This window comes from Vigna unguiculata, chromosome 10, assembly GCF_037176805.1.
Source record: "Vigna unguiculata cultivar grain cowpea cultivar isolate G323 ecotype 2 chromosome 10, ASM3717680v1, whole genome shotgun sequence".
Taxonomy (NCBI): Eukaryota; Viridiplantae; Streptophyta; class Magnoliopsida; order Fabales; family Fabaceae; genus Vigna; species Vigna unguiculata.
Genome location: NC_140801.1, coordinates 31,279,279 through 31,295,160, shown reverse-complemented (window position 1 = coordinate 31,295,160; position 15,882 = coordinate 31,279,279). Strand labels below are relative to the sequence as shown.

The 15,882-nt window shown below is 36.4% G+C and overlaps 1 protein-coding gene across 1 annotated transcript; it reads left to right on the top strand.

Annotated features, from left to right (window-relative positions):
- Window positions 1-4,347: 4,347 nt before the first annotated feature.
- On the top strand, window positions 4,348-8,344 carry LOC114166388 (glycerol-3-phosphate 2-O-acyltransferase 6-like). The gene is made up of 2 exons (XM_028051107.2): window positions 4,348-5,238; window positions 7,201-8,344. Exons 1-2 carry the CDS (start codon window positions 4,621-4,623, stop codon window positions 8,065-8,067), a joined length of 1,485 nt encoding a protein of 494 aa, XP_027906908.1. The 5' UTR covers window positions 4,348-4,620; the 3' UTR covers window positions 8,068-8,344.
- The last annotated feature ends 7,538 nt before the right edge of the window (window positions 8,345-15,882 follow it).

The window sequence follows — 15,882 nt, the reverse complement described above, 5'->3', positions numbered from 1 at the left end:
TGGATAACATGTGATGATATGAGCGGGGAGGTTCATATCTAGTTACTCTCGCGTGGGGATACGAGCGAGGTAGGTTCGTATATTTCGTGCTCACGTTTGAGAGATGCCACGTGCAGGGAGGTACGGGGCTGGTGGATCACATGTGTTGGACTACGGGAGGGTAGGTCCGTAGAGCAGGACTACGAGCGGGGAGGTTCGTAGAGGCAGGACCACAAGCGGGCAGGTTCGTGTGAGCATCATATTCTCGAGTCCAACGCTAACCATTTGTGTGATTTGAAGGCTATAAAGCCTTGGGTGTATGTCTTATTTTGCATATTATATATATGTTGTTTTATTTTCTCAGCTCACCCTTTTTATTTGTGTATGGCGATGATTGTGTGATTCGTTACACGGGAGCAGATGTTGATATTAGTGATGCTTAGGACGCTCAAGCGACGAAGTGAGGGCTAGCTGGGATTAGAGCTAGGCATATTTTATTATATATTATTATTGATGATTTTGGATTTTGGAAACTGTAACGTCTTTATGACTTGTTTCCTATAATTTTGGCACGTGTTTAAATATTTTGAAATTTTCCCGCGTTTAGGAATAATAATATAATGACGATCTAATTTCTTTTCTTTAATTATTTATTTATTTAAGTGATATTCCTTAGGGATGTTACACCAGTTCTGGGTTTTTTTCTTGAGTTGCTTGGCGGAGGGTTGAATTCTGTCGGGCGATGCGCTATGTTTGTTGCTCTTTTGCTTTGTTTTTATGAATTCCATCATGTGTAGATGTCCCATTGGATACTTTTGCCTAATTTGATATTTAAATATACTGGTACGTTGTCTATTTGAGTGGTTAAAATTAGGGTTGTGATTACGAAACCTAAAGGTCCAATTACGTATGTGGAGGATTCTGAATTCTCAAAAGTTTGACGTCAATGGGGTATTCATTAAATTGGTATGATTTAATGGAGTGGATTTGTAGCATAAAATTATAGTGTTTCCACAAGATTAATGGGCGGTGGTTGATGAAACAGTAGAAGAGAAGGAGGGGGTTCGCAGGTTCAAGAAACCTGGAATTTTACCCAAGTACTGACGTGCCGCCTAGCGGCCAACCAGATGCCGCCAGGCGATGGCAGCTGGACAACCGTACATTGAAAAGTTTGGTGTAGTGAATGCGAGAGGAATTATGAGTGAGTTGGTTAGGAAGAAAGGTAGCTCGAATGGAGGAAACATAAAGGGATGGGAAGTGGATTATGCTTATATGTAGTGTAATGAATTGGAGAGTGCAATTGGAATGCATTGATGTCTAATAGGTAATGAACACTATGTTAATCTCATAATCTGATATTAGGAAATAATGTTATTAGAGATTTATTTATGTTGAGAAGGATTGAAAGATAAGTTGGAAATATGGATTCTAGTGCATTCAACAAGTGGAATTGGAAGGAGCAGTTGGGGAATGAAAGGATACATGGACCCTTGGATAAGTGTAGGAGTGTTATTGATGAGTTTAATTCGGTAAAAGGAATGAGTGAGATGGGGCTCTGTTATGAGGAAACTGAGACATGAAGTAATTACACAAGTGTACGAGAATTCCTAGTTGAAATGTTTGAATGATAGAGATGAGTTATAGGGAAACCAAATCTGGTTGGAATTGGTGGGAAATCGGAATTAGGTACTGAGTCGCAAATGCGCAATGTCCCTTAGAGCAATCTGGAATGTAGAACCAACCAAATTGAGTGCCAAAACCAGCAACAAAAGGTCTTTGGTATGGCGCCTGGCGGCTTGCTGAATCCACTAGGTGGTAGTAATAACGAGAGGGGCTCTGTACTGCGTAGCGCCTGGCAGCAAGGTGTGTTTCGCTAGGCGAAGTCTGTAACACAGTGAGTCTGGAAGGCGCTTGGCGCTTGGCGGTGCTTGGGGCTGCGCCAGGTGGAAATTGCGCAACTATGATTCGTGTAGGTGATACATTTTAAGCAATGATGATATACTTGGATCGGGAGATGCTGTGCCATGAGCAGGTAGGTTCATAGATGGTGGTTAACATGTGATGATATGAGAGGGGAGGTTCATATTCAGTTACTCTCGCGTGAGGATACGAGCGAGGTAGGTTCATATGTTCCGTGCTCACGCTTGAGAGATGCTGCGTGCGGGGAGGTAAGTGGCTGGTGGATCACATGTGTTGGACTACGGGCGGGTAGGTCCGTAGAGCAGGACTACGAGCGGGGAGATTCGTAGAGCAAGACTACAAGCGGGGAGGTTCGTAGGGGCAAGACCACGAGCGGGCAGGTTCGTGTGAGCATCATATTCCCAAGTTCAAGGCAAACCATTTGTGTGATTTGAAGGCTGAAAAGCCTAGGGGTTAAGGTCTTGGCCAAGAACTAAGTAGATTGAATAAGATGGGTGTATGCCTTATCTTGCGTATTATATATATGTTATTTTTATTTGTGTATGGCGATGATCGTGTAATTCGTTACACAAGAGCAAATGTTGATACAGGTGATGCTGAGGATGCTTAAGTGAAATCAGTCAATTAAAAAATAAATCAACTAATTGAATAAATCACAGTTTAAGACTACTGCAGCTAACCTTTTAACTTGTTGAAAATCCATTCATTAGATTAAAAGACACATTTTAACTTGATGAAAACTATTTCATCAGATTAAAAAACACAAACAAAGACCAAATACATCAAACTAATGCTACAAGGTCTACAATGTGAATTATAAACATTAAGCATTCTTTCCTAATGATTGATCCATGTGGAGTGCATGCGTTCAAGGCTTGTTCAACATAAATAACATCAAATCTCCATAACTTCATCAATGAAGGCATGATTCCAAAGCATTGGCTTCAAGTTAGTTCAACAAAGCTTTATCAAATCTTCGTGGGACACACCACCCAAACTTCACATGTCAACAAGTTTGTGAGATAAAATGACTTAAAAATGCTTTTTAGTTGCATAAATTATCTTTCTATATTCTAACGTTTGTTGATACAGCTAAAGTTAAAATTATCTCTTTAAAAGTCTGAAATTATATTGTTTCAAATTACAAAATAAGATAAAAATTAAATTAGTAAATTTTAGAAAGAAATATACAAGGAGCTGAATGCACCCCTAAATTACATATACACTCCCTTTTTCAACAATGGGCCACATTGTCAATCTATTTCTTCACCCCTAGTTTACTAACTTTCACTTTTCTTACAACTCATAAATCAAACTCAACCAGACCCAACCAGAAGTTGCCACGTGGCATGATCCTAACGCTCACAAGTGATTAATAAGTTCAATTCAAAATGAAATTAGTCTAGTAGCGTGAGAATGAATTTTAAATTTTAATTCCTGCTAAAATTTTACTCATTTCTAAATTGGCTATAATAAAAGAAAAAATAAAAAAAAGGAAGCCGTGGCTTGGTTTTATGAGGCTGCTAAGGCCAGCGTCAATAAACTAAAAAGTAGGCTCTTATTGAATGAACGCGCGTCCATTTCCAACTACTCAAACACCTCTCGTCCTCACAACTACTCTACTGCCCTACCATGCACGCCAGAACAACATCCATACAAAATTCAACACACACATGCACCCTTCTAAAGTCGTCACTCTCTTCAAGAGAAAGTCTAATGAGTGATTTTGAAATAATGCATACTCCTGTGTTATTATTTATTGTTGACTTCAATATGTGCTGTGAATAAGCTAATGTTTTTTCATTTCTCTCTCTTTTCTTTTTGTCCATAAATGGGTAAATAGGTGGTTTGTTTTAAAAAAAAAACTATCTCTTTTAGTTTGTTTTTTTTTTTTAAATATCACTTTTATTTTTTACATAGAATGAAAGTTCGATATAGAAAGAAGAAAACTTAAAAATGCCTCTAGCTTCATTTCAGTGTTCACATTTTGATTTCAAAAAATTGCATTAATCAGTTAAAAAAAAATAGTTGTGTATAAATTATTATTTAGTGTTACGTGTTTTAAAGAGACTTTTGACATACAAAACCAAACGTTTGATTTACTGAACTAATATATCCGAAACAAGGTTTAAATGAGATAAAAGAAAAAAGTTATAAACTAATCTTGCCTTGGAGTCCTAACAATATTAGACTTTCCGTTGTCATGAAACAATTAAAATATTTAGTGTTATTTTTTTTATTAAATCTAATGTTTGTTTCAATAAATCAATGTAATAAAAAAAATCCAATGATGAACAACTTAAATTAGGAACATAAAACACTATATTTAATTAAAAATAACAATAAAAAGGGCCGTATTTGTATTTAAGTTTTGGAATCTACTTCACACACACCAAATATATGTCTACTGTCGTAAATCCTAATACCCATGATACCGATGAAAATAAGATTGTATTATTATCTAAGTTTCTGACAACACTAATTAATGATGTCATTTAAAAAATTATTTACTCATCCTATTAATTACATCTGTTTCTCCAAATTGTTCATGAAGTCAACATCACCAAACTCACCCTTCCCTATAAAAACCCCTCCTAACTAGTTCCCTCTTCATAACATTTTGAAGCTGTCCAACATCTTCATCTTTCTCCCGCAAACACATCTTCTCCACACCACAAAACATATACCCCTGGCCATTTTCTCTCTATTGTGGTGGTTATCATGGGAATCACTGCTCCTTTCGCTCCAATAACTCAATGCACAACCAAAGACCGGTCCAACCAAACAGTTGTCTCCAACCTCGATGGCACTCTCCTCGTGTCCCGCAGTGCCTTCCCATACTACCTCCTCGTTGCTCTCGAAGCCGGCAGCATCCTAAGAGCCCTCTGTCTCCTCACCCTCGTCCCCTTTATCTACTTCACCAACCTCTTCATCTCTGAAAATGCGGCGAACAAAACCTTAATCTTCGTAACCTTCGCAGGGCTCAAACTCAGGAACGTTGAGGTAGTGGCGCGGTCGGTGCTGTCCAGATTCTACGCGGAGGATGTACACCCTGACACCTGGCATGTTTTCAACGCCTTTGGGAAGCGCTACATTGTCAGCGGCAGCCCCAGGGTGATGGTGGAACCGTTTGCCAAAACGTTTCTTGGCGCAGATAAGGTCCTTGGAACAGAGCTCCATGTAACATCGTCAGGAAGGCTGACAGGGTTTACTGAGGAAGTCGGTATGCTTGTTGGTGACCAAAAGAGAGACGTGGTCATCAAGGAGTTTGGAACGAACTTGCCCGATGTAGGACTCGGAGACTGTGTAACCGACTATCACTTCATGTCCATTTGCAAGGTTGGTATAACTATAATAATATATATATATAATACTCTTCTCTTTCATTAAAACTACACATTCCCAATACCACACACTATGAGATTTAGTTGAGCTCATAAATATGCTGTTATCTCAACTTTCCAAGGTTCTTATTATGTACTGGAGAGAAAGAGAGAACGTGAAACATTGAGTACAACTTTTAACCATTTAATCACCGTAATTGCATGTGAAACTTAACAAAAAAGTTTAAGAACAATGTCATGCAGTTGTTTTGTCTTATTACCTGGTGAATAAATTTGATGCAGATGGTGATGGTGAAATCTTGGATTTAATTGAAAAGAATACATAAGTTTGTAATTAATAAATACTTATTTTATTTCTAAATTTCCTAATCAGTTAATGTCTAAAAACATTAAGTAGTTCAATTAAGTAAATGCACTGTGATATAATTTTTCATACTATTAATGAAACACTTGCTTTTTAAGAATATAGGAAGATTGTTGCTTTTGTTATTCTTTTTGGATGTTAGGAGCTAATATTGTTAATTTTTATAGCTTTTTACATATGTATTTTTGTTTTCTGTCCCTTTCAAAACTTTAATATGTTAAGATGGGAGGAACCTAAGAGTTATATGAGCTGTTTTTTGGGTCAACATTATGATTAGTTAGATTGTCCCTGGATCTTCTTCTTATTTGGTGAGACTCTTAAATGATCATTACACGGTTTTTAAGCTATATAAATATATATATATACTCTCTCCGCGGCATAATAAAACTCCTCCATTAATTTTGCTATAGTCAAGCCTTTCTCAGTATTGGCATCCCTCCCTAAGTGGTCCTCCCGTTTCCAATGGTCTATTTGTCAATACCTTACCGCAGCTTCACTTTCAAAATGGTTGTCTATGCTTTAAGTGCAATTTCACAACTCAAGTTCTGTTACTATTTTGTTTTATACATGGTTAATAAATTTAAAAGATCCCTAATTGGATCTTCCATAGAGGTTGCAACTCCAATTTTTACTGGACCATATCAACTTTTTTAATCTCATGTTCACCCCTTTCTAACACTCAATTAATATCCTCCTTACAACTTTCTGCATACTTTTGTAATTATCAATGACAAAGCAGATTCTTTATTACATTTCATTGACTTTCTGTTGTGCATATCACTTTATAAGCAAATAAAACACCATAATTTTTGAGAAAAGGATTTGGTTACTTTCTAGTATATCATGTGCTTTGGTTTGAGATAAAATATTACAAACAAAAACATTAAGATAGAGACTATCACTAGTATACTTTACACTTTGAATATATGTGCAATATATATATATATATATATATATATATATATATATATATATATATATATATATATATGCATTTTTTTACATCTTTTATAGGTGGAGATGTTTTAATATATTTTACAAATTTCATTTTTCTTTTTTCCAGTAAAAAAAGCTATTAATAATTTTTTTTCTCGAACGAAATTATGCATGTCAAAGTACGTCATCTTGTCCCATTTTAGTATGGGTCGTTATTAAAGACAGATATAACTTTAATGTTCTGACTAGATAGATCTAGACTAATATGCAAAAATTTCCTCCTACAAAGCTTATAGAGACTAAACTAGCTCTATATAGTCAGAATATATAAATAACAGACCAAACCAGTGGATAATTGCTTTTGCAGGCAAGATAAATTAGAGGTTCTTTATTTATTATACAGGCTGCGGATTGGTTCTGATGGCCTGCAGGTTGGTCGATTAAATGAATTAGAGTATTTCGTGTTATCAATTTATAACGGTTGACTCAGTTTGTTTATTTTTTGTTAGGTTGGAAGACTAGTTCTTGAAATTTGATGATTTGTTATAGAATAATTATAGAGAAAATTAAAAGTTTATTAATGAGTGACATGCATGATCCTTTTGCGTATGTGTCGAATCCAGGGATTAACTGATTTAACTGTATGTTTCCCTACAGGAAGGATACATGGTGCCAAGGATGAAGTGTGAGGCACTACCAAGAAACAAACTTCTAAGTCCAATTATTTTTCATGAGGGCAGGCTAGTTCAGAGACCAACTCCTTTGGTGGCCCTCTTGACCTTCCTGTGGATGCCAATTGGCATCATACTCTCAATCCTAAGGGTCTACCTCAATATTCCTTTGCCAGAAAGAATTGCTTGGTACAACTATAAGCTTCTTGGAATAAGGATCATTAGGAAGGGTACACCTCCACCACCACCAAAAAAAGGTCAAAGTGGGGTGCTATTTGTGTGTAACCACCGTACAGTTTTAGACCCTGTGGTTACTGCTGTTGCACTAGGGAGGAAAATCAGCTGTGTCACATACAGCATAAGCAAATTCACCGAAATAATTTCACCTATCAAAGCTGTGGCACTCTCAAGGGAGAGAGAAAGAGATGCAGCCAACATCAAGAAATTACTTGAAGAAGGAGACTTGGTTATTTGTCCTGAAGGCACCACTTGCAGAGAACCATTCCTCTTGAGATTCAGTGCTCTCTTTGCTGAGCTAACTGATAGGATTGTCCCAATTGCCATCAACACAAAGCAAACTGTGTTTTATGGTACCTCAGTTCGAGGGTTCAAATTGTTGGACCCTTATTTTGTGTTTATGAATCCTATGCCAACCTATGAGATCACTTTCTTGAACCAGTTACCGACAGAACTCACCTGTAAGGGAGGAAAATCTTCATTCGAAGTCGCAAATTATATTCAAAGGGTTCTTGCAGGGACTCTGGGGTTTGAGTGCACCAATTTAACAAGAAAGGACAAGTATGCAATCCTTGCAGGGACAGATGGAACCGTTCCATCTAAGAAGAATACTTGAAATTCCCAAAAGCTTAAAATCAGTATGGTATTAGAGTAATAAAAACTGATTGTGATTTTTTTTATAAGAATAATAGTTTGCGTAATTGTTGTTTTTATGATAAATACAACTAGTTTATTATTTTTTCAGTCCCCAAAATGTTTCACTTTTTTTGTATTGCGGTTATCATTAGCTTTTTGCTATCATGTATGATAGCTATGTGACAAATCCAGTACCACAGATGCAGGTATGTGATCATAAGGTACAACAATTAAAGGCATTGCTTTGGTGCCATCAATTTGTTGGCGAGAATAGATAGAAAGCTGGCAGTGGTGTCTATATATAAATAAATAAGTGTACCAGAAACAATGAAATGTACAGAAGCATAGTTAATAATTAATATGATGCATGTGTTTACAGTGAGGCGTGTAGTTCAACAAGCCCAGTTGTATGGACCTATATCGGACGAGGCATCAAAAGTCATCCAATTAACTTTAAAATAGGACAAAATTGAAGCCTTTTCATAAAGTCATAAGAAAACTAACTAGAGTAAATATGATCCCTTAATAAATATGCTTGACTTGTTCGGTGAAACCAAAGGTAGGAGAGCTTGGGAATTTATGCAGATAGGAAACTACATTCTGTCAGACGCCTTATGCTTCTATCATGGCAAGATCAAAATAATATTTTACTCAGCCAAATCAAACAAGAAAGACAAGAATTTAGTCTGATTCTTATTTTCATAAGAGAATGAGAGGGATAAAATTCAGCATATAATACCTTAATGGCAAAAAAACACTTCAAAAATCAAGTGATTTAAATATTCGAGTTTTGATTATTTATTAGAAGATCCGATGAACTACTTAATTAGAATTCCTCTTAATAAAACTTACATTCTAATCTAATCAATAAATTAAGAATCTTTATTGAAATGGATCAAATCATATAGATGAATATTTTGAAGGTACTTTGGGTGAAACATAATTTTACAAATTTAACTTAACTAAAGTGAATATGATTTGTGAATTTTTTTATTTATACGACTATAAAGTTGTAACAAATTAGCTCAGCAATTTTACAAGTTAATATTATCAATTTTAACATTTTTTTCAACGAGTGAATATATTTGTATTAATAAAATTGACATTAAATAGCTTTTTATATAAAAAAACACGGCATATCTTATTCTTATGAAATCAAGTTGTACTTCACTCATATTCTCTGCTCTTCTAGTATCTGGCCTTTGACTTAAAGTTTCTTTGCTGCGACGAAGCTCCAATCACGGTGTAGGTGTACCTGCAAAAGACACTTCGATGCTTAAGTTAGTATTGGTGATGTCAGAGATTCAGAGAATATTTTAATGCGTAATGAATGTATAGAACAATGTGTTATTCATACCTTTTTACCTATGGGTCCTACCAAAAATGGACCTTTGGGCCCAAAATACCTTTCTAATTGTTCTTGGATCCAATAAAAATGGATAAAATTACCAGAATAACCCTTAATAGTTATCTATGAAATATTTCGTAGGTAAGTTTCCTATGATGTATTTCACAGATAACAATTTAATATAAAAAAAATTGAAAAATCATACACGTTACCTGATCTTTGTAACATTTTTAAATTTTTTAAAAATCACCATTTTTATGTCATCATCACAAGATAATAATTACTTATAAATATATTTATTTTGTTATATTTTTCCAAACATTGATTCATGTCAATCATATCATAGAGCAAACAATAACATTCATAGTAATCACTCAAATAGGACTTGCAATAACAACTAAATAACGCCTCCAAATATAACAACAAAATTTTAAAAAGGTTCCAACAGTATTCATATCATTACATCAACTACATATTATCCTACAAATATAAAATAAACATGTCACAAAAAATGAAAGTAATAATATTTTCAAGTACTACAACTAAAAAACCAACAAATTTTAGTCCTAGGTTAAGTCCTGCAGCTAAAAGACTAACTAATAATCAGCATAATGAGGAGAAGAGTTTTGTCTATGATGTTGGTCACCATACTAAGCATCATCCTGGTTTTTGTCCACATTTTGTGGTTGTTCATTAACATCTTGCAAAATAGTTTGTGCAACGGGAGGAAGAAGAGGGAGAACAAGAGATACTAGGGATTCTAATTTTCTATACACACATTGATTCTCCTGCCTATATTGACGAATCTCTTCTTCCAACCTTAGGATCTATTGTGATTCCACAATTGTAGAAGTAGATGTTGGTTGTGTGAAGGATTCCCTGTAAAGATTTATGTATTTCAGTTTTACAACCCTAGATACTCGTCCCTTAGCATTTTTGCCACCAACAACAACGAACAAACTTCTTTTCCTTAAGTTCTCCTCCTCAACAAGGTCTAATGGGGATATTTCTTCTCCCCCACCACTAGAAGTAGCCTAAGATCTTGCTTGAGAAAATATAGTTTGAAATTCCTCCTATTATTCAAAAATAGAGATGTTATATAATGGAAATTGTTGTATCTAAAAAAGAGGAAAGATATACAAAGTTAGAAAAATTACATATGTCTGCTTAGATATGTGATCTACAAAATCACCGGTACTCTTTCGAATATAAGTTTGGTGGAAAATCTCATCAAAATGAAAAACACAACCCAACTCTTGTGCCTACAAAAAAAAAACCTAATTAATCATGATAAAATAGTAATCAAGTTGAATATTTGTGTCTTTTTAATGTGCATACTATGCGAAGGGCATGCTCGTGGATGGTGATTGTAACATCTTAGCCGAATATTACTAATTCAAATAAAATAAAAATAATATAAATAATAAAGTCGCATTGAATAAAACCTCTTTCCCAAAAATGCGGGAAAATTTAAAATTTATTAAATGCATTGAAATTCAAAAAACTCCATGTTTACATAGTTCAAAACTGATCAAAATTAATGTTTACAAAATAGTAAAGTATGTTCCATAAAAGCTCCCCAACCTAGCCCCTCTCCAGCTCTAGGTGCCACCAGCTCCTCCTGAAACATCATCTACTCCCGTGTAATGAATTACACGATCATCGCCAAACACAAACAGAAAGGGTGAGCTCATATAATTACACATACTTAAGCATATCATAAACTAGAAATCATGGCCACCACCATGTACATCCAGATTCTACACACTCTAGTAACAAATTTAAGATGTCTTTTGCTGCCACAAGCCATAACTCGTGGTTCCACCTTTATAAGCCACAACTCGTAGATACATATGCGAGACTATCCTGTTACGAACCACCATCCGTAATGCCAAGTGGAGTTCCCAATATGAACCACAATTTATACTCTCAACACAAGATTAGCAACATCACTAGCCACAACCCGTGATTGCACAATCAAGTGGAGACCATCCGTACGAGCTACAACTCACACACTCACACCGGTTTTCCAATATCGTCAGGCCACAAACCCGAGATCGCCACGTGTTTACCCTCCATTCTGAGTCACAACTCAAGGAATGTCATTCCAAGCCACAACTCAAGGAATGTCTTCAGCAAGTCTCATAGTCAAAGTCATCACCACAAGTTGTGTAAAAACTCTTAATATCATCAATCTGACCTATATAAGATTAGTACACACTCAACATGGTCTTAGGGATTCCAATGCTTCTACGAACCTGCTCGCTCATGGTCCAACTCTACGAACCTCCCCGCTCGTAGTCTAACTCTATGGACCTCCCCTCCTGATGGACGTCCTTGGTGTAGGAGAGGAAGGAGATCCATGGAAGACACCAAAAAGAAGAGGAAATGCAGCGGAAATGAAGATAAGAGCAAGAAGAACTCTAGGCAATGGAGGTTTTTGGTGAAGATGAAGAGTAGAAGTGAAGCTATGGTATGGAAGGTGGCTAGAGGAGATGAAGGAGAAGGTTAGCCATGTGTGCTCTCAAAATAATAGAAGAGTGGAGTGATCTCAACACAAACATTCTATTAGAAATTTCAAGAGTTAAAATGTACAAATGGTCTACTTTTGGCTTTTATATGTGAGCCTAAAAGCTAGACTAATTCTTGGCCCTTAGATTAAGCTTGGAGGAGAAGCTTTAATCATCACCCTTGGATGGTGGCTTGGAGAATGAGGCATCTTCCTAGCCTTTGGATGAAGGCTTGGAAAAGAAGACACTCTCTTAGCCCTTGGATGAAGGAGGCACATGGGTGGAGTGTGGACTTGGCTCCATGGGATGCATGATCCATGAGGTGTAGGAAGGAATGTTGACTTCCACTTAGTCTACCTTTGACCTTTGGTAGCTCATGGCCAAATCTCCTATTGGGCTTAGTCAAGGCCAATTTTATCAATTTAACTAGACAATGTTTGACTTATTATTCTAGAAAAACAAGGCCTAAACAATGGCCCAATTTAAATCTATACTACTTCCTTCATGCATAATCTCATATTTTAGAGATTTCTTTAGCCCATGTGAATAATGTGAAAAGCCCATGATTGACTTGATCATCTTGTGAGAGGCCCATGTGAATCTTTCTCATCATGCTTCTAGTGATTGGGCCTTGATGTGGGCTTGGGCTTGTTGATGCACTTGAGCTTGGGCTTGTTGGGGTCACATCACCTCCCGTAGTCCAACACGTGTGATCCACCAACCACGAACCTCCCCACTCGTAGTAACTCTCAAGTGTGAGCACGAACCATACAAACCTCCTCGCTCGTATCCTCACATGAGAGTATCATTAATATGAACCTCCCCATTCATATTAATCACGTGTTCCATCACCAATCACGAACCTACTTGCCCGTGATACTGTTAAGCATCTCCCAAACTAGGACCAACACTGTAAACCATGCAAAATGAAACAAAACAACACATGGTTCCCATGCTAACGCCTAGCGCTACCTAGACGCCGCTAGGCGAAAAATGTGTTGTAGATTGCGTAGCGGTCCCAACTCCTAGAAAACTCACAACAGAGCCTAATCATGCTTCTAACTCAAGCCACATTAAACTCACCTCCAAATAGTACCTACAACATTTCATTCATCCCAACTTCAAACTAAAATCAAGTTTAACATTGGTGCATACTCATGATTCATATTAGTAGTTACTTGAAATTAACAAGAGATTATTCATCCATTTTAAAGACTTCCAAACCAGCAATCATGCATATCATATATCTCCAACTACAGTCTTCCAAACTAAGATCACCATTCAAACTAAAGAACAACATGTTATGAACCTAATGTAAAAAATTTTCTTAAATCAGACAGTTAACGAACCGAGAATTGCAATTTTACAAAAACTATGCAGACTAGAAAAATGTAGTCACCAAGCGATTAGAGCTTGGCGCCCAGCGACCAACACCAGAGACTTGGCGCCTGGCGGTAAAAAACCACTGCCTGACGGTTCCTGCTATGCGAAAAATACGTGAAACAGCATAATTACACCTACTTTAGTCAATTTGAAGGCACTCAAACATGCAGAATTTAACAAAGATTTATAAATCATACATACAACTACACAAAATCAAAGGTGCATCAAGTCACTACTTGTGTTTCATAAACATGCGAACTTCCCTACACAATAATGTGCACCTAAACAAAAAATGTTAAGAGCCCATTGATCACGTTGCACCCAAATCCTTCCTAAGCAAAGAGTCAATTTAATTGTGTTGCACCCTAAAATCACATGATGTGTTGTGTACAAAGGAACCAAGATTGCCCTTTTCACAGAGTGGGAACTGCAACTAGAGGAAAGAGGGTAATGCGCTTATATATGCACTAAAGCACAAAAAACTTAAAAATGAGGAAACAAGAATGATATTAAATATAGATATACATATATAAGTGAGCTCGGGACCTTCTCTCACCTAATTACTCATGTGGTAAAAGTAATAGAGCAAGCTGCCAAAATTTGATCACCTAAGAACCCATTAGGTCTCGTGACCCATGCATGGTATCCCATCAAATCACACACTGCATTAAAACTAATGAAATAAACAAACAAAACCTAAGTTCACATACTCCCGCTTCCTTCCAAAATGCACCACTTAAGTGTCTTCTTCCCCATTTCATCTTCAACCTCACGACCTCATTCGGTGCGACCACCAACTCAAACGCCTATGACCACCAGCATTTCATTTCCACCTCTGCATAACGACACTGGGACAGGAACCTAAGGATTCATTAGTGAAACCAAGGTTGGATGGACTTAAAGAGTGAGGGTTCAACACCAAGAAAGCATCGGAGGAGAACTTGGTTAAGTGTGTGAAAAGAAAGAAAACCAAAAAGGGATCGTAGAGTAACATGAACCATGAGGGAAAGCTATCAGGAAACAAACCCAAGGGAAAAAAGTGTAGAGATACACCAAAAACCCTAAAGAAAACAAGTATTCTCATGAGTGGGTCCGCGGTCTTTAAGCACCTAACATGTGTTAAAGAACAACGAAGGATGGAAAATGCTTTAGAGAGAAGGTTTTGCACGTGAACCCCTTGGTATCGTAACAATTACCTAAAAAAAGAAGGCTATATATGTATATATATCAAGAACAAGATAACAAAATTGAGAGCCCCATCCCCATGCTAACACTGAAATTCTCGCAACAGTGAGACTCACAAGGCGATCCTAGCCAAACGATGTCTACCCCCACGTACATTGACTCCAAACACACAATGATTTAAGCACACATAAAATATACCCTAAAATCAACGAGATAACTAAGTTTACCAAATACGAAATCCGTCTACAAAGACTGTAAACAAGATTTCCAAATACACTCACAATGCATCACGCATAGAGGAAAAGCATATCGTTAAACTTTTAGGAAAAAGTGTAAGTCAGAAACCACACCGAACACACCTCATTCACAAATTAGAAGCATATAACTATAACAACAAGGTACAACTCTCCTTACCTTCAATTCTCGCTCTAAAAGTTCCCTTAGAGTCTTTCTTACACCAATTTGCACCTCCCCTTGGCTACTCCTTCCTAACCTTCAATGTGCTCTTTAACCCACAATTGTAGTGCCTTTCTAAGCTCCACTTAGCTGCCACACGAAACACTCCCTTTTTCTCACTTCCTCTCCCTTTTACCCCACTTTTCAACTCTAAAGTAATTAAAAAATAAAAAAAAAACGAAAATTGAATTGTCAATATTAATGGCTTTCAATTCCTATTAATCTGATGGTTTCTGAATCCTTCTAGCTTCTCTCCCAGTAATGGCATACACAAGACTCGAACCCAAGTCCTATCAACACCACTCAACACTTTCAACCCATTGAGCTACCCATTACTCCTTGTCATAACTCTCTACATTAATTACCATGAAGACCCCTTTAAATTCATTTATATTACATAAATATTTATTTATTTATTTATTTGATTTTCTCATGTCTTATAGTGATTGACCCACTTGTAAGACATTGATTATTAAAGCAAACAATAGATGCAAAGAAATTAAATATGTTTAATTGAAATTTATTAGCAGGTAGGTTACAAACATAAACTTGCCTTGAATATTTGGAAGAAAACCTCTTTCTCTTCATCTTTCATTGCACCCCAATGTTAGTTTTGAAATGGTTGAAAAGCTAAGAAGGGGGAGGGGGGGGGGTTTTAATTCGCTAGTTAAAAATTTAGTTTATCTTTACAAGTTAAAAACCACCTTTAATTGAATCAAATAGATCACCAAGTTAGGATACAAAAGGTGTTGGACAGTATAGTTTCAGTCGATCAAAAACAGAGTTAGCAGATTGATTTTACTAAACAGATTTTGTTCTGGTATAATCAATTGATTGAAAGAGGAAAACATTTGACTAAAATACTGGGAAAAATGCAGAAATGCAAATTCAAGTTTTAAACTAGGAACAATAC